At 45.0% G+C, this 22,219-nt stretch overlaps 1 protein-coding gene across 1 annotated transcript in view; it reads left to right on the forward strand.

Annotated features, from left to right (window-relative positions):
• Positions 1–22,219, forward strand: part of LOC117764213 (PDZ domain-containing protein 4-like) — a 32,936-nt gene that overhangs the window by 8,759 nt on the left and 1,958 nt on the right. Inside the window, 15 exon segments of the mRNA XM_034589813.1 lie at positions 9,043–9,096; positions 10,264–10,366; positions 11,183–11,381; positions 11,383–11,424; positions 11,535–11,619; positions 13,230–13,328; positions 13,599–13,661; positions 15,888–15,989; positions 18,239–18,711; positions 18,789–18,984; positions 19,406–19,835; positions 19,955–20,372; positions 20,495–20,565; positions 20,788–21,134; positions 21,882–22,022. Coding sequence (XP_034445704.1) covers positions 9,043–9,096; positions 10,264–10,366; positions 11,183–11,381; positions 11,383–11,424; positions 11,535–11,619; positions 13,230–13,328; positions 13,599–13,661; positions 15,888–15,989; positions 18,239–18,711; positions 18,789–18,984; positions 19,406–19,835; positions 19,955–20,372; positions 20,495–20,565; positions 20,788–21,134; positions 21,882–22,022 — 2,823 coding nt within the window.

The raw sequence follows: 22,219 nt of genomic DNA on the forward strand, positions 1-22,219 counted from the left end.
ACTTTGCTGTCACATTTGTGTCAATGGGATGCTGTTGCCGCGGTAACCGGGGTCATTAGGGAAGCTGTATTTATGCCTTCTTGCTCTGGAGCTGGCAGATCTGCTGTAATGAAGACACACACACACACACACACACACACACACACACACGCACACACACACACACACACACACACACACACACACACACACACACACACACACACACACACACACACACACACACACACACACGTCTCTGTGATTAGAGGACATTACATTGACTTACATTTATATCCTGGAGACTTACTATAGTGTGTCTGGAAACACACACACACACACACGCACACAAACACACACACACACACACACACACACCATTCCCTCCTGCATTAAAATGGATCTTGCATCCATATTAATGTAATCTGATTACAGTTACAGCTGGTTTTAATCCACACTGACTCCAGCTCTCGTCACATCAGTGAATCCACAGAAAACCTCAGTGAACGTTGGAGAGAGTCAGATCAGCTGTTCCCATCTGGCTCCAGTCTTTATGCTAAGCTAAGCTAAGCTAAGCTAAGCTAAACCTCATTTACACCAGAAATAACATTTGGAATCTCGCAAACCTTATTTATCATCAGGTTAAAATCACATCTGGATATAAACTCATTTCATTTCCTGGTGTAAATGGAGTCAAAGTTACTTTTCTGTTAATTCAATTAAAAGCATCTAAAACGTGTGTAACGTTTCCCACACTGCCCCCTGTGGCTGCAGCAGCGTCGGTGCAGCCTGTTAGCATCAGAGCTGAAAACAGACGAGCAGGTTGTTGTGTCGCTGCTGACGACTAATGAGCCGACAGCTCATTAAGACTAATGTAGTTTTGACGACTCTCAGATAAACTCGATGTCGAGCTGATTTCCCTTCTCTCCTCATTTGTCTTTTTATAAACGCTACGAGTTGTGGGTCACAGGTTTACACATTATTTTCATTTCCTCTCTAACATTGTGTTGTTGTGTTTTTATGCTTTTCGTCAGTTGGCAGCAAAAAGCAGCTGAACTCGTGGAACAGTCGTGGTTTAGTGACATTGAGGCAAAATTAATCTATTTGTTTGGATCAATACATGTAATTCCTGAATAGAACAGGACATGTGTTGTCATGGTTAAAATATTAAAACATAGTTAAGGTTGTTTGGTCTTTGATTAAAAAATATGTATTTTCAGTCTTGAACAGACGACTTGTTGTTTTTACAGTTCACAAACAAACATCTGATGATAAAACATTTATTTTTTCAACCTTTCAGCGAAAAATATTGTATTTAATATTATGAATGACTCTATTCTTTATCTGTTAGGATTATAATGTGTTGTGATGTCAACCAGCAGCATGATACATATTAATGAGGATGATTCAGACGTCACAGTTAATGATGGTTTGTAAACTGGTTGAATTGTTTGTTAGTTTTATTCATGAACCGATTTTTACTGAATAACTGAAATGTCTCAATAATTAAATGTTCATCTCACCAAATTAATTTTTGTAAATATAAAAAAAATGTGTATATAAAAAGAAACATGTCGACAAACCTGTTTGTTTAGCAGCAGCCGTCAGACTCTGTCGCCCATTACCTGGTTTCACATCATCACACAAACCCAGAGGGGACACGACGACATGTATGTGAGCGGTTATGAATCTTAAACACACAGATGGATGTAATCTGTGTGTTGATATTCTTATCGTGTAGTTTACCTCAGGGCGACGCAGTCACACCAACGTCTTTATGCAGATTTCAAAAGCCTCCAAACACAGCGTGGACACGTCTGAACGCTTCGTAGAGTCAAAGACATTTACACCAGCTCTGCAAAGGAATGACTCAAAGAGCGTTTGGTGAATTTATGAATGTGACACAGTAAAATAACTCAGGATTTATTCATCTGACTCAGGAGTTACAGAGCTGCTTGATTTCTGATAATTGTAAAGATAATTAATGATTCCTTAACTGAAGTGAAAACATCAACACCAGCAACAGTTAATGTTCTGATTCTTACTGCCCACTGAACACAGTAATACCAGTTAATAAAGGTAAAATGGTTTCTGGACTCTTCCACATCATTATGTGCAGTGATACATGTTTATGTTTCATAGCGAGCTGAGTGGATTTCCATAATGGACACGACTGAGCACAAGCCGCTGAATAAATGTGTTGTGTGAAATCCGTCAGTGTGAGCAGCGCCCGTCTCTTACAGCCGAAAGCTAATAATGTACAATTCAAATGACTGATGTGTTCATATAAACAGGCCGCGTTGGATTGTCCTAAAAATGAAAAGGTAATCACTGGCGTGTTGAAATGGCTGAAAATGACTTTGAGTGACGAGTGGACTGAGATGGAAGTGAATCTGAATACATAGAACAAAAGAAACAGAATTACTGCTGCGTTAGTGAAACGACTCTTCAGACGTGTGTGTGTATTCATATCTGAACACAGCCTTCGTCACGTAGGAGCCGTTTGGTCATTTGTCCACACAAATTTTGAGATAAATGGAATTTAACGAGTTTACATCTCGTCAAATGAAGACATATTCGCCTAGTCCGTTTCCCACTGGTCAAAAACACTATCAGTTAATTCAACCAGGGTCACGCCCTCACACACGGGACGAGTACAGAAGTAAAACACCCCCACGATGAGGGCGGGACAATCTCAGTTGTCAACACTACACCTTCGATGGAGATCAGAGGAGAAACCCGACGTCTCAGGAGCAAGTGCAGAGTTGAGCACAAGCAGGGGCTGTTTGAGTGAGAGCGCAGGGCTGTGAGTGAGAGCGCAGGGCTGTTTGAGTGAGAGCGCAGGGCTGTGAGTGAGAGCGCAGGGCTGTTTGAGTGAGAGCGCAGGGCTGTTTGAGTGAGAGCGCAGGGCTGTTTGAGTGAGAGCGCAGGGCTGTTTGAGTGAGAGCGCAGGGCTGTGAGTGAGAGCGCAGGGCTGTTTGAGTGAGAGCGCAGGGCTGTTTGAGTGAGAGCGCAGGGCTGTTTGAGTGAGAGCGCAGGGCTGTGAGTGAGAGCGCAGGGCTGTTTGAGTGAGAGCGCAGGGCTGTTTGAGTGAGAGCGCAGGGCTGTGAGTGAGAGCGCAGGGCTGTTTGAGTGAGAGCGCAGGGCTGTTTGAGTGAGAGCGCAGGGCTGTTTGAGTGAGAGCGCAGGGCTGTTTGAGTGAGAGCGCAGGGCTGTTTGAGTGAGAGCGCAGGGCTGTGAGTGAGAGCGCAGGGCTGTTTGAGTGAGAGCGCAGGGCTGTGAGTGAGAGCGCAGGGCTGTTTGAGTGAGAGCGCAGGGCTGTGAGTGAGAGCGCAGGGCTGTTTGAGTGAGAGCGCAGGGCTGTGAGTGAGAGCGCAGGGCTGTTTGAGTGAGAGCGCAGGGCTGTGAGTGAGAGCGCAGGGCTGTGAGTGAGAGCGCAGGGCTGTTTGAGTGAGAGCGCAGGGCTGTGAGTGAGAGCGCAGGGCTGTTTGAGTGAGAGCGCAGGGCTGTTTGAGTGAGAGCGCAGGGCTGTGAGTGAGAGCGCAGGGCTGTTTGAGTGAGAGCGCAGGGCTGTTTGAGTGAGAGCGCAGGGCTGTTTGAGTGAGAGCGCAGGGCTGTTTGAGTGAGAGCGCAGGGCTGTTTGAGTGAGAGCGCAGGGCTGTGAGTGAGAGCGCAGGGCTGTGAGTGAGAGCGCAGGGCTGTTTGAGTGAGAGCGCAGGGCTGTTTGAGTGAGAGCGCAGGGCTGTTTGAGTGAGAGCGCAGGGCTGTTTGAGTGAGAGCGCAGGGCTGTGAGTGAGAGCGCAGGGCTGTTTGAGTGAGAGCGCAGGGCTGTTTGAGTGAGAGCGCAGGGCTGTTTGAGTGAGAGCGCAGGGCTGTTTGAGTGAGAGCGCAGGGCTGTTTGAGTGAGAGCGCAGGGCTGTTTGAGTGAGAGCGCAGGGCTGTTTGAGTGAGAGCGCAGGGCTGTGAGTGAGAGCAACCAGAGCACGAAATCATTAAGTCTGTAACTGAAAGACCAAACTCTTCAATAGAGGAAATAAAACCCAAACATCCTCTCACACACAAAACCTCAGGATCCTAAACAACACATGTTCACACAGGGTCTCAGATGTGTTGTTGTTGTTGTTGTTGAACTAAATGTTGTGGATGAAACTCAGCTCTGACAGGAGCATCAGTGAAACCTATGAAATATTAATGTGGATTATGAATCATAGTTTAGTGTTTGTGTGTGTGAGTGTGTTGTTCTTTCTTTTGAATGAAGGTGTGTGTTTTGTGTGAGCTGCACACTCTCCCTCTCTTCTCTTGGTGGCGGCTGTAGATATTTGTGATGACTGTTGAAACACGTTTTTTGAAATGAAGAAAAGCATCAGTGTTTGTTTGGTGCATTCTGGGAAATATTGTCCACAGGATTCACGAGCAGCTCGTTGTAATAATTAAGATTTGAGCAAAATGACAGATTGGACCAGTTGGATTGAATCTGGTTCTTTCTGCAGATATTTGAGAGACACAGTCGCACTTTGTGTTTTTGAATTATTCTGGTCCTGAAACAAACCCCCGACATTCTTCATTAACAATCATTATTTATATATTTTTAATCTCTTTATTTGTTTATTTACTCTTTCATCTATCTGCGTCTTTTCTTTCATGTTGATTTATTTCACGTCTTATTATGTTCATTAGTGTTAAGAGTCAAACTGTAAATGAGCCGGTTCATCTCCAGGGGCTCTGCTCATAACAGTATAGAAATCTATTCACCACATTATCTCCCTGTGTGTCTGTGTAATCACAGGTGGGGGGGGAGGGGGGGAGACAGTCAGTGAGGTGGTGGTGGTGGGGGGGGGGGTGTATAAATATATAATTTTAAATATCTGAAGAGCAGAAATAATGAGATTCACTTCACTCGGTTTTCTTTGCAGAAATTATGTGATTAGATTTACACATTAAATCATATTGTAAAAATAAACTTTAGCTTCAACACCAACAGAAACTAAATGGACCTGACGGTTACTGAGACCAAAATATAGTTTTTATTGTGTTGCTGGGTTCCTGTGTGTTTAATATTCATTCAACTTTAAACAACTTTAAAGAAGCAGAAAGGTGCAGTCCTAGGAATCCTGGGAAATTTAGTTACGTCTTTCTGATCACGACGTGGTCTTCCCTGATTGGTCAGGCTCCTGTCACATGACCTCCTTCCTCAGCTCCCAGAGTAAAACACAACATGGTTGTTCTTCAGTCAAATTCTACATTTTACGTTTCGTCGTCACTGTTTCTCGTCAGTAGCCGAGCTCTTCATGCAACTCACGACCAAACGCTTCCTGTTCGCACCAACACGCACCGTGAACCTGAGTGGTCACGTGATTTGTGTTTTCAGGCACGGTGGAATGCACGAGGATGAAAAGTGACAGAGTCAAAACGCGTGTGTTGGCAGTTGAGGACTTGAATTACATATTTCAGGGGTGAATAGAGAAATGTATATGTTTTGTGTTTAGGCTCAGAACGTGTTTCTGTGGAATCCTGTGAATCCTGTTTCCTCGGATTTAACACAAATCCAAATTATCGAAGTCTCCATAACGTCACGATATCAGCACATTTTATTTTTGTAAAGTATTTTTTGTAATATTTGTGTTCAGATACATGTGTGTTACGTGTTTATCTTTCCTTTGTGCAGCAGATGAGTAGAAACACAGTGTGTCAGGAGGAACTGTCTCTCTGTAGCTTCCACTGCTCCTCAGGTCTGAAGCTCCAGAGGATCGATGGACTCTTCATCTGGAGACTTTTCATCCTCCTCCTTTTCCTTCCTCCATCGTCGCCTCCTGTTTTCAGTCGTTATCATCGTCTGGATTCTCGTCCTCTTTCTCCCTCGCTCCCTCTCTCTGACCGCTCCCTCTCTTACCCTCCCCCGCCCCCCCGGCCTCCCCCGGGCTTGATTATAGAATCTGTGCTTCGCCCTCAACGCGCTGGAAATGAAAAATGGATCCAGTGTCCCATCTCTTTCCCCTTCGTGTGTGTGTGTGTGTGTGTGTGTGTGTGTGTGTGTGTGTGTGTGTGTGTGTGTGTGTGTGTGTGTGTGTGTTCATGCACTATGGGGGGTGTATGTGAGTGAAAGAGATAAATGGTAGAGGAGAGAAGAGTGTTGATGTGGAACCATGTGTGTGTGTGTGTGTGTGTGTGTGTGTGTGTGTGTGTGTGTGTGTGTGTGTGTGTGTGTGTGTGTGTGTGTGTGGATAGATGTGCTGGATGTGTGTGTTGATGGAAGCAGTAAATTCTTAATGAGCAGGGCGGAGAGGCCTGTTGAAGCCCCGGGAGGTGAAGCTGATGAAGACTCCGACAGACCGAGCACACGGCGACAACAAAACACGACAATAAAAAAACCCACCCTCGGTTCCATATGCTCACGTGTTGATGAGAAACAGTTTAAAGCCGCGGCGTGCAGGAGACGTTTCTGGTTTAAAACCCAGCGGGTTCGTCGTCTGAACGCCGTCTGTTTGAACTCATCACATCTCCGATGTTTATCAGTCGGTGCGACACAGACTGAAAAATATCTCAACAACAATTACCCTCCACAGACGTTCATGATCCCCAGAGGATCATTTTAGTAACGTCAACAATCCTGACTTTTCATCTTGTGCCACAATAACATCGCGGACGAGAAGATAAAGAAGGAGTCGGTCTGAAAGCAACAAATTCTCTGTATACGATTAATTATCATTTAAACTAATAACAATAATCATAAAGTGATGAACAACACGACCCCCTCTGGAGGCCGCCCGCCCTCTGTGCACTTTAATGTGCTGATAATTAAAACTGTTTTCTGTTGCATTAACATAATGTATTTCAGTCACTCCTCTCATGGTCCATTGATCAGAGATCCATCCATGCATGACTCGTCAGTGTGGAACATAATGAAGTGAAAACACTGGTCTGGACGACGATCGATACTCAGCAGTTACCATGAAGTCGCTGTAATTCAAAACTCAATGTGACTGTTACGGAGCTCGTGGAACTCGGCTGAAAAGGATCAATAATCCGTCGTCACTGTGAAAACACAGCGACTGAGATTCATCACAAACACAAACACAAAGCTGGAGCATCGTCGAGTCGCTTCAGCCAAAAGAAACGTCAGCTCTTCTCTCACGTTCGCTTATTAATTTCACACTTCACTTAGCTGTGATTTCTGTCGGGCTTATGTGGCGGAGCACAGTCGGGACCCTTATTGTTGGCGTGTAACACACACACACACACACACACACACACACACACACACACACACACACACACACACACACACACACACAACACACAGCAGAATAATGAGCGGCAGCACAGCAGGGAGTGGGGGATGCTGTCGTTTTCGTGCACAGGGAAATAGTTGCACGCAGACAAACAAACACAATGATACTTGTGTAGTGAATCTTAAACCTGGCGGTGCCATCTGTGGACGCTGCTCATCCTCTATCTGCACACAGACACACACAGCTACAAGCACAGCCTCTAAAATCAAGGTTGTTACCGTCAATTACATCTGAGATTAACCTGCTTGTAAAACACAACGAGGGAAACTGTACAATTAGAATCTCGTCTCTTTAAGAGGGTGGTGTTTCAGTTCAAGAGCAGGACTTATGGATTTCATGCTCAGATGTTTAGCTTTCACAGCCGCTGCTTGTGCTCAAACTGTGCGCTTGCTCTTCTGAGCTTCAGCTCTTCTCCTCACGCTCGTGCTGCTTCTGGGCGAAGGAAACGTCTGCTCTCAGATGTCTCATCTGGGACGTTTTAGTAAAGTGTGGTGTTGACAAACAGAAAACGTCCTGTTTGAGCTGTGAGCTGAAACCAAGCAGCTAAACACTGAGGATCTGATCGGCTCAGTCGTCTCTCAACCAGAGACCACAACCAAACCTCTTCTTTTCAAATCACTGACAAACAAAATGATGAAGGCGACAATTCAGGAGCAAAGAGAAGCAACAAAACACACACAGACACACAAACACACACACACACACACCTATTTAATAGCAGATGAAACACACAATCACTGACCAGGTCACAACAGGCCTGATCAGTTGTGGTTATTGACTGAGTATTGACTGGCTCAAGTCTTATGTTTACTGACACACACACACGCACACTCACACACTCGCACACACACACACACACACACACAATTACAACCTGCAGAGGACATGTAATGCATAACAATCAGCTCTGAGACAAAGGGAGGAAGAAAGGTGTGCGTTTGTGTGCATCCATGCAAGTATTCATGAGCTTGTGTGTGTGTGTGTGTGTGTGTGTGTGTGTGTGTGTGTGTGTGTGTGTGTGTGTGTGTGTGTGTGTCGTACCTGGAAGTAGCAGGTTAGCATGAGCGTTCAGAGGCCTTGTGCATGTTTCCTCAGACATTAACTTGACATGTGACGTTTCCAACATTAAAACCTAATAATAAAAACAACTCTCAGTATTTATATTACTACACACACACACACACACACACACACACACACACACACACACACACACACACACACACACACACACACACACAAGCTCATGAATAATTACCTGCCTGTTCATGAGCAGGTGTTTCTGTTCTTTTTTCCCCACAGTGACGTTGTTCTCTCTCTGCTCTCAGTTATAAAACTTATGCTAATGTGCGTCGCTGGCGGCTCGTCTCTTCTGAACCAGTTCTGAGCAGCTGATTGAACCAGAGGCCACAGACTTCCCTTTAATCCAGCTTCTGCTCCACAGACAGTTTGTGCCTTTGAGCAAAGCACTGGCTGCCTGTCACCTGACATGCCCTGAACGTGCTCGCCACTTGGTCACATGTGGCTTTAAATGGGAATTTGCTTTGGTTTCTGTCGTGAGAGAAAGACTTGAAATGAGGTGTGAGACGACAGCACAGTGTTTGTGTTACTTTTACCTCAGTTTCGGTCTCTACCACCTCCTGAGGGAAAAGTCCGGCTCCTGCTCGCTCCTCAAAAACACAAAAACCTGCACCTAAACATCCCCTATATCTAAAGACACAATAAGTTTCCATGATGAATGTGTTATAACTCATGTTGGTTTCTGTGTCATTAGCAGAAAGGATGGAGCAGCTCCCTGCGGCCGATGGACCGACAGGGAAACATGAAGGTAGGACTCTGACTCCGAGCTGCTTCGCTCCATCTGCCTCCTATCACTCATCTTTAATAAGGTTCTGCTCCCATCAAGCTGAGGATGGATGGAGAATATCTCCTCAAACACTGTGGCCTGTGCAGCTTCGATCCACGGATTCATCAGAGGAGGTTGGATCAGCGTGCAGAGCAGCTCGGAGCCGAAGACTCACACTTTATATTTATCACAGAGGAAAGAAACATCGTCCAGCCGCTCAACTGCAAACAGTGAGAAAGGAATTCTGGTAGCATCAAATTCCAGCTCTTGGTTTTTCCTACAGACGAACAGTTTATCCTTCCACATCTGTAAAAATACGCAGCGGGCTCAGAATGAACTCTGATGTAAAGCCACTCACAGAACACAGAGCCACTGCTCTGTCCACACTATTCGTTCATTAGATAGTTACTGTCTTAGTTTCCATAGCAACCGTGTTCAATGATATGGTGTAGATTTCCAAAATGGAAAAAGAAATACTTAAAATTAACGATAACATTTATTTTAATTTACACCGATCACATTGATTGATCAAGTGCTGAGAAATGTTGAAGATATCATTTTTTTAAAACAACTGTGTCTCCTAAAAGTGAAGTTCCCACACAAAGAAAGAAGAGTGAAGCTGAACTGAGATCAGTTAAAAAGACTCAGAAGTTATTAAAAACCAGAGTTTATCTCCAATATTCAGCAGGAAACTTAGAAACATGAAGAATTCTGAACAGTTTGGTGGATTTGTTACAGCAGCAGCTCTTCAGGGTCAGGAAGCAGAGGATCATGGGTAATATCCAGCGTTCAGTAGTGTTTCAGTTCAGTGGGACGACGCAGTCAGAGCTCAACTCAACACAGCCTCCGACCTTGAATAGTTATTTTTCTCGGCTTCACCTGCTTCAGATAATAAATCAGACGTCCTGAACCTTTCTACCTCGGCTCCTGCAGAGGATGAACCGTTCGTCTCTGGGCTCAAATCTCGACTCTGCTCCCGAGCCCGCAGCTTGAAGAAAAGCTGACTCATCAGTACGAAGCTGGTTCTGCCTAATACGTTTATTTTATTCATGCTTTTAATATATCCAATTAATTTGGATTTGATTTAGAATCGTTTGTTATAATTCTTAGTCACAAATCCATGAATTACAAATCTCCTCCCATCCTCAGGTCAGAGGTCGGAGAACCTCTCAGCCACCACTAGACAGGCCGCAAAACTCCCAGGAGCCTTTGCACCAACCCGGCTCGGTCCGTAAGGGTCACAGGAGGAAAGGTAAATCACACCTGACCGAGACATGTGTCTTTTCTTTTCAGTCTTTTCTTTTATCCACTCTGACTTTACACGAGCGCTGCTTCTCTCTGTGAAGTGTTGCTGTCTCACTGGATTCCTCCGTTTCCTCTCATCCTTTAATATCATCTCTCTTCATCACTTCCCACCTGAGCTGCTTCTTCCTCGTCTTTCCCACGCTCCCTCCTCATCACTCCTCCTCCTCCTCCTCCCATCTTTTCATCTGGTTTCTCTTTCTCTAGTTTCCAGCTGAGCTCAGTTTTCTTTTATATCCTGAGGCTTTCTTCTAAATATCAAATCATTTTGTGGGATCACTTGACTTTTACCATCTCTTCTGATGCAGCAATTTATCGTTTCTATTTTTCTTTTTCTTTTCTAATTGACATTTCAACCTTTATTCAGTCAGACAAACACAGAAGAACAAGTCAGAACATTGTGTTTTAAATCTGTTGAAATCCACAGATTTTATAGGAAACTAGAAAATCACTCAGAATAGCGCCAAACAATCTCCACATTTAAATTACCAAGATCCAGATTGTTATTTGGATCTGCAGTGATTACACACTGTCAAAGATCCTCCAAATATGTTTGTGATTTTTTTTCATCGAAATCCATGAATTATTCTCTGAGAAATCAAGAGAAATGTCAGAATCTCTCAAGTTTCCTGGATCCGACCTCTGACCTGCATCATTCCACCAGGTTTCTAGAGATCTGATCAGTTAGGATGAGTTCAGTTAATGTTGCTCACAGACAAACAACCAGAGGTGAAAACATAAGTTCTGTGTCCCCCCCCCCCCTCAGGTACAGGCGTGTGCGGCGGTAACGGCACCGGCAGCCCCTCCATCTCCTCTGTTACCATGGTAGCCATCCCTGACTGCATCGACAACGCCACGCAGACGGACATCAGCTTCCAGAGCATCATGACGATGGGGAGGAGCAGAGGTCACCACCACCACCACCACGGGCGAGGAGGCTCCTCCTCCCATCCCCCTCCTCCCCCCTCCCCTCCCTCACCTCGGGGGGCCGTACGGGATCAATGAGTTGTACGTCTCGACCTTTGTCTCGAAGAAAAAAAAAGACAAGTCTCTAGATATGAAAGATCTGTGTGGACAGGACTGTGATTGATTTTTCTGTCCCCCCCCCCCCCCTCCAGCTGTGTGTTCGAGTACAATGACCCCAACGACTACTTTGACGTGTCTAATCATGAGGTGGACAGACAGGATGACCTGGAGTACGAGGTGAGGACGTCCTCAAGTCACCACAGGAAAATACAGGCGTCTCTGCACCTTGGTGACCCTGTGAGAAAGCAAATGAACAAAGTAACATGGAGGTGACTGATAAACATGCCTGGAATAATATAATAATTATTTAATAATTATTTAATAATAATATAATAATAACAATAAAATAATATGATAATAACAATAAGGCAGATGAGCTCGTTCACTCAGGGAATCAAAGACCAAAGAATACGATGCAACAAAATCAAAGGAATCAGGCCGATCTGACGTCGGACCATCGAAACCAAATGACAGATTCAGTTTCCATCAGTTATTGAAACTGATTTTCTCAAAGCTTCTGTATTTTCCGGCTTGTATGGGAAAGTGCATCGACTTTATTTTACCAGCAAACTTTACTGCTTTACTGATAATAAGAGAACCATTAGAAGAAGTGGTCTGGTATCAGTGTCTCTTGGGGGTTGGGTTTGATGTCGGCCCATCAGGACCCTTTGAAACATTCCTGCTGGTAGAAGGTTTGAGTAGAGGAGGGATGAGAAATGAAGAGGAAGAAAGAAATGGGAAGCAGAGAAGAAGGGAGTAACAGCATGAGAAGGTGAATAATCAAATATAAAAACTAATCCAGAAGGAGGAAAGAAAAAGAGAGGAGGACAAAGGGATGGAAACGTGAGGAGGATGATTGATGGGCAGTGAAATAAGGACAAACAGAAAATGAAGAAATAAAAACGCTGGATTTCTGCTCGTGCAGCAAAATAACCCTCGAACACGTTAGTGAAACAAAGTGTTCAGTGGCCTAATGGACGTGTTTTAGCTGAATGGTGCTTTTTGTCTCTGCTCCACTGGTTCACTGCTGTTTCCTGAGATCATTATAGAAGTCAGTAAAGTGGAAACTCTCACTGGTGCCACAGAGACTTCCTCCTCCTCCTCCTCCTCCTCCTCCTCCTCCTCCTCCTCCACCTTTTCGGCTTCATGCTCCATCTTTCCTCTGCTCGCTCTCTCCCTCCCTCTGTCATTTTCTCAATCACACCATCATTATATCAAGATAAATTACCTTGTTTTTCTTCCTACGATAACATCCTTTATTTCATTTGCCTCTTTTGACGTCAAAATAAATCAGCTGCTGGATCCAGGATCAGTTTACGCCGCGTTTGACCGGCAGCTCCTGTGTTCTCTAGCTTGTTCTCTAATTCTAAGTCAAATCAAATTTATACATAAAGCATATTTTACACCAAACTTCCATTTACTTCCACTTCTGACGATATTATTTTACAGCACATGCACAGTTTCAAAAACGGATAATGTCATCTCAACACAACAACAGGATTTACTACATGAGAAGAACCAGATTCAGATTCTGTCGTACAGGAGAAATAAGATGGGCCCGAGAACTGAGCCTTGAGGTACCTCACAGGCGACCGGAGCCGAGAAAGAGAAATGTGGAGGAGAACCACTGAAAGGCCTCAAAGTCTGTCAGGATCTTTTCTGTGGTCGGACACTGAACCAAACACAGAACCTCCCCCGACCATCAGATAACAGCTGCCACAGGGTCGACCTTTAGACCAGCGCTCCTCATCATAAACCACCAACCCTTCCTCCTCTTCCTCCTGCAGGAGGTGGAGCTGTACAAGTCCAGTCAGCAGGAGAAGCTGGGTCTGACCGTGTGCTACAGGACGGACGACGAGGAGGACCTGGGGATCTACGTGGGAGAGGTGACGACAGGAAACATCATCTTGCTTCAACCTCAAACTGACTCGTTCATATTTTCACTCATCTGTGTCCTGATGCAGTCTGATGAGTCTTTACAATCTTATTTATTACATCCATCTTCACTTTGTTCGTCTCTTAATCCTTTGAATCATTCACTTTACTCAGTTTATCCGACTCACTCATTACTACTCATTTAAATGTTGTTTAATTCATGAAGTCATTTATTAATCCATTCATCCTTTGCTTCTCTCTCTCTCTCCATCTCTACTCAGGTTAATCCAAACAGCATCGCAGCTAAAAATGGACGAATCCGAGAGGGCGACCGAATATTACAGGTACGCAAACACTGAAGAGACGTAAGAGAACCAATGAAACAACGTTAGAAACAAAGTCCTGCATTCAAGGGAGAGTACAGGCGTTATTATCAGCAGTGTCAAAATAAAATAACTGCAGGAAAACAGCTTCTGTAAGTGATTTATTATTATAAAAGTAAGGCTTAGATACCAAGGCTGCTTCCATACTGTGTTTAGACTCTGTATTTTGATCGAAAAAGGAATTTGAAATAGATAATTTTAATATAACGTGTTAATCTGAAAACCACCAGTAACTGCAACTCAGATAAAGTAAAAGTAACTTAACCCTGAACTATAAATAAAAGTACAGTTACTGCCACTGGATGTTTAATAACCTGATGGTTATTTGTCTTTAATTTTGACATCTGGATATTTTGACATTTACCTTCTGGTTGCACCTTTTTCCATAAAGAAAACGTGAATCAACTTTCACTGAGGTTTAAACTCTTGTCAATCACTCGATGACTTTTCCTTTGGCTTCATTTCATCTGTATTGACTGTCGACCTTCAGCTAAACGCTTCTCCTGAAAACACAAACTCTTCCTCTGACGGATCCACTGACGCCATCAGGGTTTGAAATAGATTCAAATCAAACTATGTAAATTTATACCTGAAACCCTGGCGTCGTCCAATCAGAGAGAGCCGTCAGCAGCCCGGTTACTGCTGCCCTAAAAATAGACGGAGAGATGGAGTGGGTGGGGGGGCAGTGTCACCACTCAGCTGACTCATGAAACTGTCACTTCTTAAATAATCAGGTTTTCATGAAAATACAGATGTGACTCCAGGACGTCGTGTTTCCTGCCGGACACTCGACTTGTTTTTACAAAGTTTAAAGAATTTAAATCTGATGAGAAATCGGATCAAAACTGGACTCAAATGGTTCAGTGTCCGTCAGGAAAACACCACACAGACGTTTATTACAGTTTCCAGGTTTATAAAATATCTTTTTGTGATTAGTCAACATGTGACAGATTATGACACTGGAGAAGATAAAGTTAAAGTTCTGAGAAGTTTCTTTGGTGGTTTTTCGGTGCAGCTGCTGTGTTCACTCAGTGAAGTTAGTGTCGGACACAAAGAAGTTATTGATTCAGTTTGTGTTGTATTGGTTTTTAAATCCAGGAAGTAAAACCAGTGGACGTCTGCTGCTCGTCCAGATTCAAACTGCTGGTTTCGCTCTTCGGGGACAAATCGTAAAAAACATTGTGTGAATTCAAATTTAAACAGATTTTTCTGACACAACTTACTTTCATAAAAACAATTACAATTTGTAGATTAAAGAAGATGCAGCACATTATTATTAGTTTAAATTAATCACACACACACACAGACACACTCTGATAGAAGCTGCTGATAGAAAAGGTAAAGTCGGAGATGTGATAAGAATAGACCAGCAGCGATGGGCATCGCCATGGTTACCTGACAGCAGCTCGACCTATGGCGTCTGCGCCAGTTCCCATGACACCAGTCACCACATAGATAAAAGCCCTTTGGACAGATGTGGTGTCTCCCTGTGAGTTTGGGGAATGTACAAAACGTACAAACACAAACCAAACACCCGTGTGACAGGGTTCATACACGTGTCAAACAAGTCCTCTCTGTTTATGTGAGACACGTCTTGATTCATGAATCTGTTGCACTTTGTCCTCAGAGTCGGATCCTTCACACAAACTCTCCGATGTTTCTACGTTTTTTTTGTTCCCTGTATAAAGTTCTTCCCTCGAGGTTAAGAACAGAGGATGTTGCACTTTGTTAAACCCTGTGAGGACAATTGGGATTTGTGGATATGGACGATACAAATAAACATTTATTGATTGACTCATTAATTCAGTTCAAACCCAAAGATATTAAATGTATTATCCTACAGCAAAGCTTCATCCTCACATCAACTGTGTTTTCACATTTTGATGATTTAGTTTTTCTTTTGAAAACTGAATTCATGGATATTGTTCTTACTGTAAACACCAGATCTCAAGAGCTTCACGTTCAGTAGAAACATTCACTTGGACTCACAGAATAAACTGATTCGATTTCAGAATTCACAGTGACCTCATGAGTCTGTTAAAAAACGTGTTCAGACTGAAACTGCACTTCTGCACTGCTGGAGGCAGACAAACACAAGGTGGTGGTTCTATTCTGGTTATGTGCTGTGTGTGTTTTTGTATATCACTGAGGAATATAAAGACACAATCTCGTTATCGTCTCCTCTAGATTAACGGAGTCGATATTCAGAACAGAGAGGAAGCGGTGGCCATTCTGACCCGAGAGGACAGCATCAACTTCTCCCTGCTGCTGGCCAGGCCCGATATAGAGGTGACACAACACAACAAGACACAACACAACCTGGCACCACACAACACAATGAGACACACACTGCACGACACAGGACAGGAGTCAGGACACTGCTCAACACAACATAACACAATGGGTCACATCACAACATGATGCAATGAGACACAACAAACCTCAGTGACGTAAAAAGTGCAGGTAACCACGGTAACAGGTTCACACTCACTCGTCTCAGAGACGTTTTCACTCTAACTCAAAGGTTTGTTCCGTGACCTTCATCTGAATCATCTTCCTCGTGAACAAATAGTCGTCTCATCCATAACTTCAGGTTTAACGTGTCTCTTCTGTTTCACCACTCCTAGTTTAATAACCTACTTCCTGCTGCAGCTGCAGGAGGCCGAGCACAGTGTGCTCACAGGCTTACAGCAGAGACGTCACACGTTCGATGTCTGCGACCACCAGGCGTGGAGAGAACGAACAGCTGACAACTATCGATATGATAATAACTATTCAAATTTTAATAATAAAAATCATCTCATCAAAAAATTCACAGTTTCTTGAGCACATGTAAAATAACTGGATCATTTACAGTCATGAAACCACGGAGCAGTTTCATGTTCACGATGGGCTTTTCCCTGAATGTCATAACTGTCAAACACATGCCTGCACACACACACACACACACACACACACACACACACACACACACACACACACACACACACACACACACACACACACACACACACACACACACACACACACACACACACACACACACACACACACACACACACACACACACAGCCATGATAAATGTGTGCAGTGTGTCAGCAGGTCCCAGAGTGTGTGTCCACATGTGCTGACGGAGGAGGAACTGCAGGACGGTATATTCATACATGTCGGTTAAAACACACGTCATACATATTCATCGACTGTGTGTGTGTGTGTGTGTGTGTGTGTGTGTGTGTGTGTGTGTGTGTGTGTGTGTGTGTGTGTGTGTGAGAGCATTTGGAGAACTCTGACACTTGATGTCGTCAGATCTGAGAGAGTAGGAAGTGATGGATGTTTAATCAATGAAGCAAATAATAAATTAGATGTGTTGAGGTGAAACAGCAGAAAAAGAGAGAGAGCAGAAATATGAAGAAGAGTGATCTTTAAATTCACTAAATACAGAACAACATGTACAATATCAAATAAAAGTTGAGTACACATGTGATTAAAGCTTTAAATTAAAGAACGTGTGAACATCACAGCTGGTGACGAGCAATAAGAGTTAATAAGAATAATCACTGCTGCACAGATTATCATGAAAAACATTGATCCCAATGATAATAACCTATAAAATAAATAGAGTAATAATCCTAATATTATAACATTTTAAATGAATCTGTGAGGGGACATTATATTCATCTGTTTCACTGAAGAGAGAGAGAGAGAGACGTAGGGGCAAGCGATGAGGAATCAGACGGATGGGATGATGAGGGTGAAGCAATGATGGATGAAGAGGAGGAAATAGATGAGATATTCATCTTGTGTGTTCCTGTTGTTTCTGTCAAGGTCACACACACACACACACACACACACACACACACACACACACACACACACACACACACACACACACACACACACACACAACCCTAACACAACTCTACTGTAACAACACACAGGTTTTATTTATTACCCTTTAAATCTGGCTGCAAAGCAACATATAGCATCTGTGATACTATTTATATTTACACAGAATGTAAATTGATAATGTGGAAGCTGTGGATTTTATATCACAATACTCAGACTAAAATATAAATATTACCAAGCTCTGTGTGAAGAATAAGAAAACATGGGAAATGGTTTTAAACAGAACATTTAACAAACATGCATGAAGCTGATTTAACAAACACAGCTGTTCTAAACCCGTGAGAGAGAGAGAGACACACACACACACACACACACACACACACACACACACACACACACACACACACACACACACACACACAAGAAGAAGCGTTCACACACAACTCCAACACAAATAATCTTCAAACTAAAAAAGATCAGCGAGTGTCTGCGTCATTGTTTCCAACCATCTCAGCTTCTGCTCGTTCAAACTAAAGCAGAGTCACCAGTGTTTCCAAACTTGTTCTTTTCAGCAGCTCTGAAACTTCAGATCCGTGGACGTCATGTGAATCTGGAGCAGAGTTGATGAGATTCAGAAACCTGTCGTCGTAAATGTAACAAATGTCTGAACTCTGAAATGTTCCTGGTCTCAGAATGAGAACCCCGTGGATCCAGAGGAGGACATGGAGCTGACGCTGGAGGGAGGAGTTCTCCACCCAAACCCTCAAGCTTCCTCCTGCTCCCTCAACTCGCCTCATCTTTCAGGCTACTATCGCCTCCGCAGAAGAGGAGGAGGAGGCCTGCCCTGCCCTGGAGGAGGTGGGGAAGCAGGACGTGGAGACGGTGCAGGGGGTGACGGGGAAGTGGAAGAGGAGGAGGATGAAGAGGACGGAGAGAGAGGAGAGAAGGAGGACAGAGACCCACCAGTCCCTCTCCCTCCTCTGCTAAACCTGGCTCCACTGCTGTCCAACAGCCAGGAGCTGGACAGCGGCGTGGGCCGGACCGACGACAGCACCCGCTACGAGGAGCTGTCTGAGCAGGACCTGCTGGGGGAGCAGACCAGCGCCTGCAACACCAACACCACCAACACGCCGGGGAGCATCAGGAAGTTCAGACCCAGCCCCAGGTAGGACCCAGTGTCGGCACTGAAGGCTGACATCCAACCACGTGGACGCTAACAGGTAACCTGTCTCCTCCTCGCAGGCCCAGTCCCAGACTCAGTCCCGGCCTCGGTCCGAGTCCCAGGCCGACGCCCAGCCCTGGACGAGGAGACACCACCCCTCCTTTCCTCCACCTGCGAGACCTGCAGCTCAGCTCGGACTCTCTCCCCGGCCTCGAGTGGACGGCAGGAGGAGGATCAGGAGCAGCAGCGTGCAGCCCCCACCACCTCCATCACAAGGTCAAATATTCAGACCATCACAAGGTCAAATATGAACTTATCAAAGTATCAGTCTGGACATTTTCTGTATTTTACAATCTGTTAACAAATTACACAGAAAGATCCACATATGTTTCCTCAGCGTTAGTTAGTTAGTTAGTTAGTTAGTTAGTAGGATTACGCAATCAGAACCTAACATTTTACTTTATATTTTACTGTAACAATATTAAAACGATTCAGTCTTTTAATAGTTTGATTTCAGCTTCAGAGTTGGTTTGTATTGTGGAGGCCGTCCGGGGCCCAAGAACATATTCTTGCCCTGGGGCCCCGAATGAGGAAAATCCACCCGTGGGAGGCAAAGATTAAAATACTGTGACAGGATCAATGAAACACTTCTGTGGCCTGTTTGGCTTCTAACTGACCTCTGACCTCTGACCTGCAGCACCACCACCACCATCACCAGCCGCCTCTGACCATGATGATGATGATGCCGGGCCTGACGGAGGAGGAGTGCCAGCGATACCAGGAGCTGCTGGAGATAAAATGTCAATACGAGAGACGCCATAAAAAACATCACAGAGAGATGGCGAAAAAAGGTTGTGACGACACCGATGTGCACGCAGAAGGTCGAGAGGAAATACAGGAGGCGGATCAGGAAGAAGAGGAAGCTACTTCCTGCCTGGTGGTGGATGTGAACTGCAACGAGACCCTGAGTGAGCACGAGATGGCGCTCATCGATGAGGAGTTGCGCCACCTGGAGTTTAAATGCCGCAATATTCTCCGGGCACAGAAGATGCAGCAGCTGAGAGAGAGATGCCTGAAAGCCTGGATGATGGAGGAGGAGACGGTGCGACCGGGCGCCTCAGAAGCAGGTAACCATGACAACAAGTGAAGAGGGAATGTGACATAATCCGCCTAATTTAGGATGAACATGAGATTAATTCTTAATTATCACCTTTGTAAATGTTACAATGCAATCTTTTTATTGTAGATGTGGATAACGTGGATAACGATGACAACGACGACCCTCATCATCACGAGTTGTCGTCCATCAACGAGCTCCCGGAGCGCGAGCGATTGGACGACAGAGACAGCACCAGCGCCTACAACACCGGAGGGGAGAGCTGCCGGAGCACGCCATTGGTCAGCACGGAGCAGATCCCGCCTCTGCAGGAAGAGGAAGACGAAGCAGGGCGGCGACTGATGTCTCCGCCTCCTCTCCTCCCCCTGGCTCTCCTCCCCCCTCTGAACTCCCCTCTGACCCCGCGGCGTCACAGGCGGGACAGAGAGAGACGCCACTCAAACCTCAGCTGCTCCTTCTCTCCAAGCACTTACAGGAAATGCGAAACAGCCAATGGCAGCGGGGCAAATGGCTCAAGCTCCACCCCCTCCACACCCTCCAAGTTCAGGTCTTCATGCTTTTTTTTCCCGCTGCTATTAACACGTCATCAAGTTAAACTTAGTAAAATTGCAGGTGTGGATTTTTGTTAAGTTTAAATATCGCTCGATAATTTTCTGTTTCCATCATCAGGTCTCTGACCAGGGAGGGGGCGTCGTCTTCAAGAAGGGGTGTGGCTGACCGAGGGCGGAGCTCCATAGCAGGTATATGTTACATATAAATACCAACAACATTAACGTGCGAAAAACATTTGATCACATTCGGCAGTTTTGCAATTTTCCACTGATCAACAGCTGGTGGCGCTAATTCACCAATAAATACAGCACCATGCCGACAACAAGTCACGAAGAAGAAAATCCAAAAGGTGACATTCATGTTATATTTACAGTTTTTTTAACTTTGTGCAATATTCGTTACCATTGCAGATGGAGCCGCCAACAGGCCTGGAGGTGGAAGTGCAGAGTCCAGTCCCTATTTCACCCGGAGACACCACAGCCACAACAAACCACCGGAGCGCTACCAGAGCTGTATGACCCTGCCCTCCGAGGGCCTGGTGGACCCCCTGGACCGAGTCAGAGACCAAACCAGGGCCGAGGGGGAGGAGAGGGGGGCGGGCACAGGGAGCAGTGGGCCGGCCAGTCCGAGGAGTGTGAACAGCGCCCCCTGTGGTCTGGAGGACCGCCACGCTGGCGCCTCACGGTTAGGACTGGTCTTACCACTTGGGCTGACACAGTCATCACCAACGGCCTCACGGCAGCGCATGGAGTGGAAGGTAAAGAGTGTGAGGACACTGATCATGGAGTCAGCGTGAAGGGTCTTTTAAAGACTCCGCTGGTATGTCGGGAAAAGGTTCAACTTTTAATAATAATAATAAAACTTTATTTAAATAGAGCTTTTCAAAAACAAGTTTCCAAAGTGCTTCACAAACATAGAAACAGAAAAAATACAAACACAAAGAAATAAGAAATCTAGTCAAAAGCCATATTATAAAAGTGAGTTTTTAAACGAGGAAGCTTGTCCGATTGGAGGGTTATTCCACCGCCCTCACAGAAAAAACTCTACCGCCCTCAGTTTCACGCCTTTACACTGGGAACCAACAGTTGATCTGCAGATCTGAGATTACGAGCTGGGACGTATGGGATTAAACAACACTTGTGCAGTAGCCATTTGCACCCCCCCATCATCCTGACAACAGCGTCCAAAACAACCATCGTCACATCAGCAGTAATTCAAACAATCGTAAACACGGTAAAATTTAAGTAAGACAATGTTTCATGGGTTTTCTTACACTGAGGTCAGCAGAGAGCAAAGCATGAGGCTGTGAAAAATGAACCACAGAGGATTGTGTATTACTGCAGTGGTTCAAAAATGTGGGTTGCAACTCAAAGATTCCGGATCACTGTGGGTGCTGAGGTTAAATCAGTTGAGAAGCAGAACGACTCCTTCATCCAGGTACAGGAAACATAAACATCTCTAGGTCTGCCTGCCTTCAGTGTGACTTCACACCGTCTGTGTGCAGGTGAAGATCCGCAGCGACGGGACCCGCTACGTGGCCAAGCGGCCGGTCAGGGACCGTCTGCTGAAGGCCAGAGCCATGAAGATCAGGGAGGAACGCAGCGGCATGACGACCGACGACGACGCTGCCAGCGAGATGAAGCAGGTAGAGTCCAAACAGTGAACATAGAACCAGCAGAGGTTCGACTCACACCGACACAAGCTGCTGCAAAGGATACAAGTTAATCGATGTCACTTTGTGGAGTTAAAAATTGTTTCAGGCTCTAAGGCTCAATCTGCCTGAAGAGAGGATGGGAGCTTTCAGGAAACTCTCAAAGGCTTCTGGGGGTTTGTTCACCAATG

Source organism: Hippoglossus hippoglossus, chromosome 7, assembly GCF_009819705.1.
Source record: "Hippoglossus hippoglossus isolate fHipHip1 chromosome 7, fHipHip1.pri, whole genome shotgun sequence".
NCBI classification, from domain to species: Eukaryota; Metazoa; Chordata; class Actinopteri; order Pleuronectiformes; family Pleuronectidae; genus Hippoglossus; species Hippoglossus hippoglossus.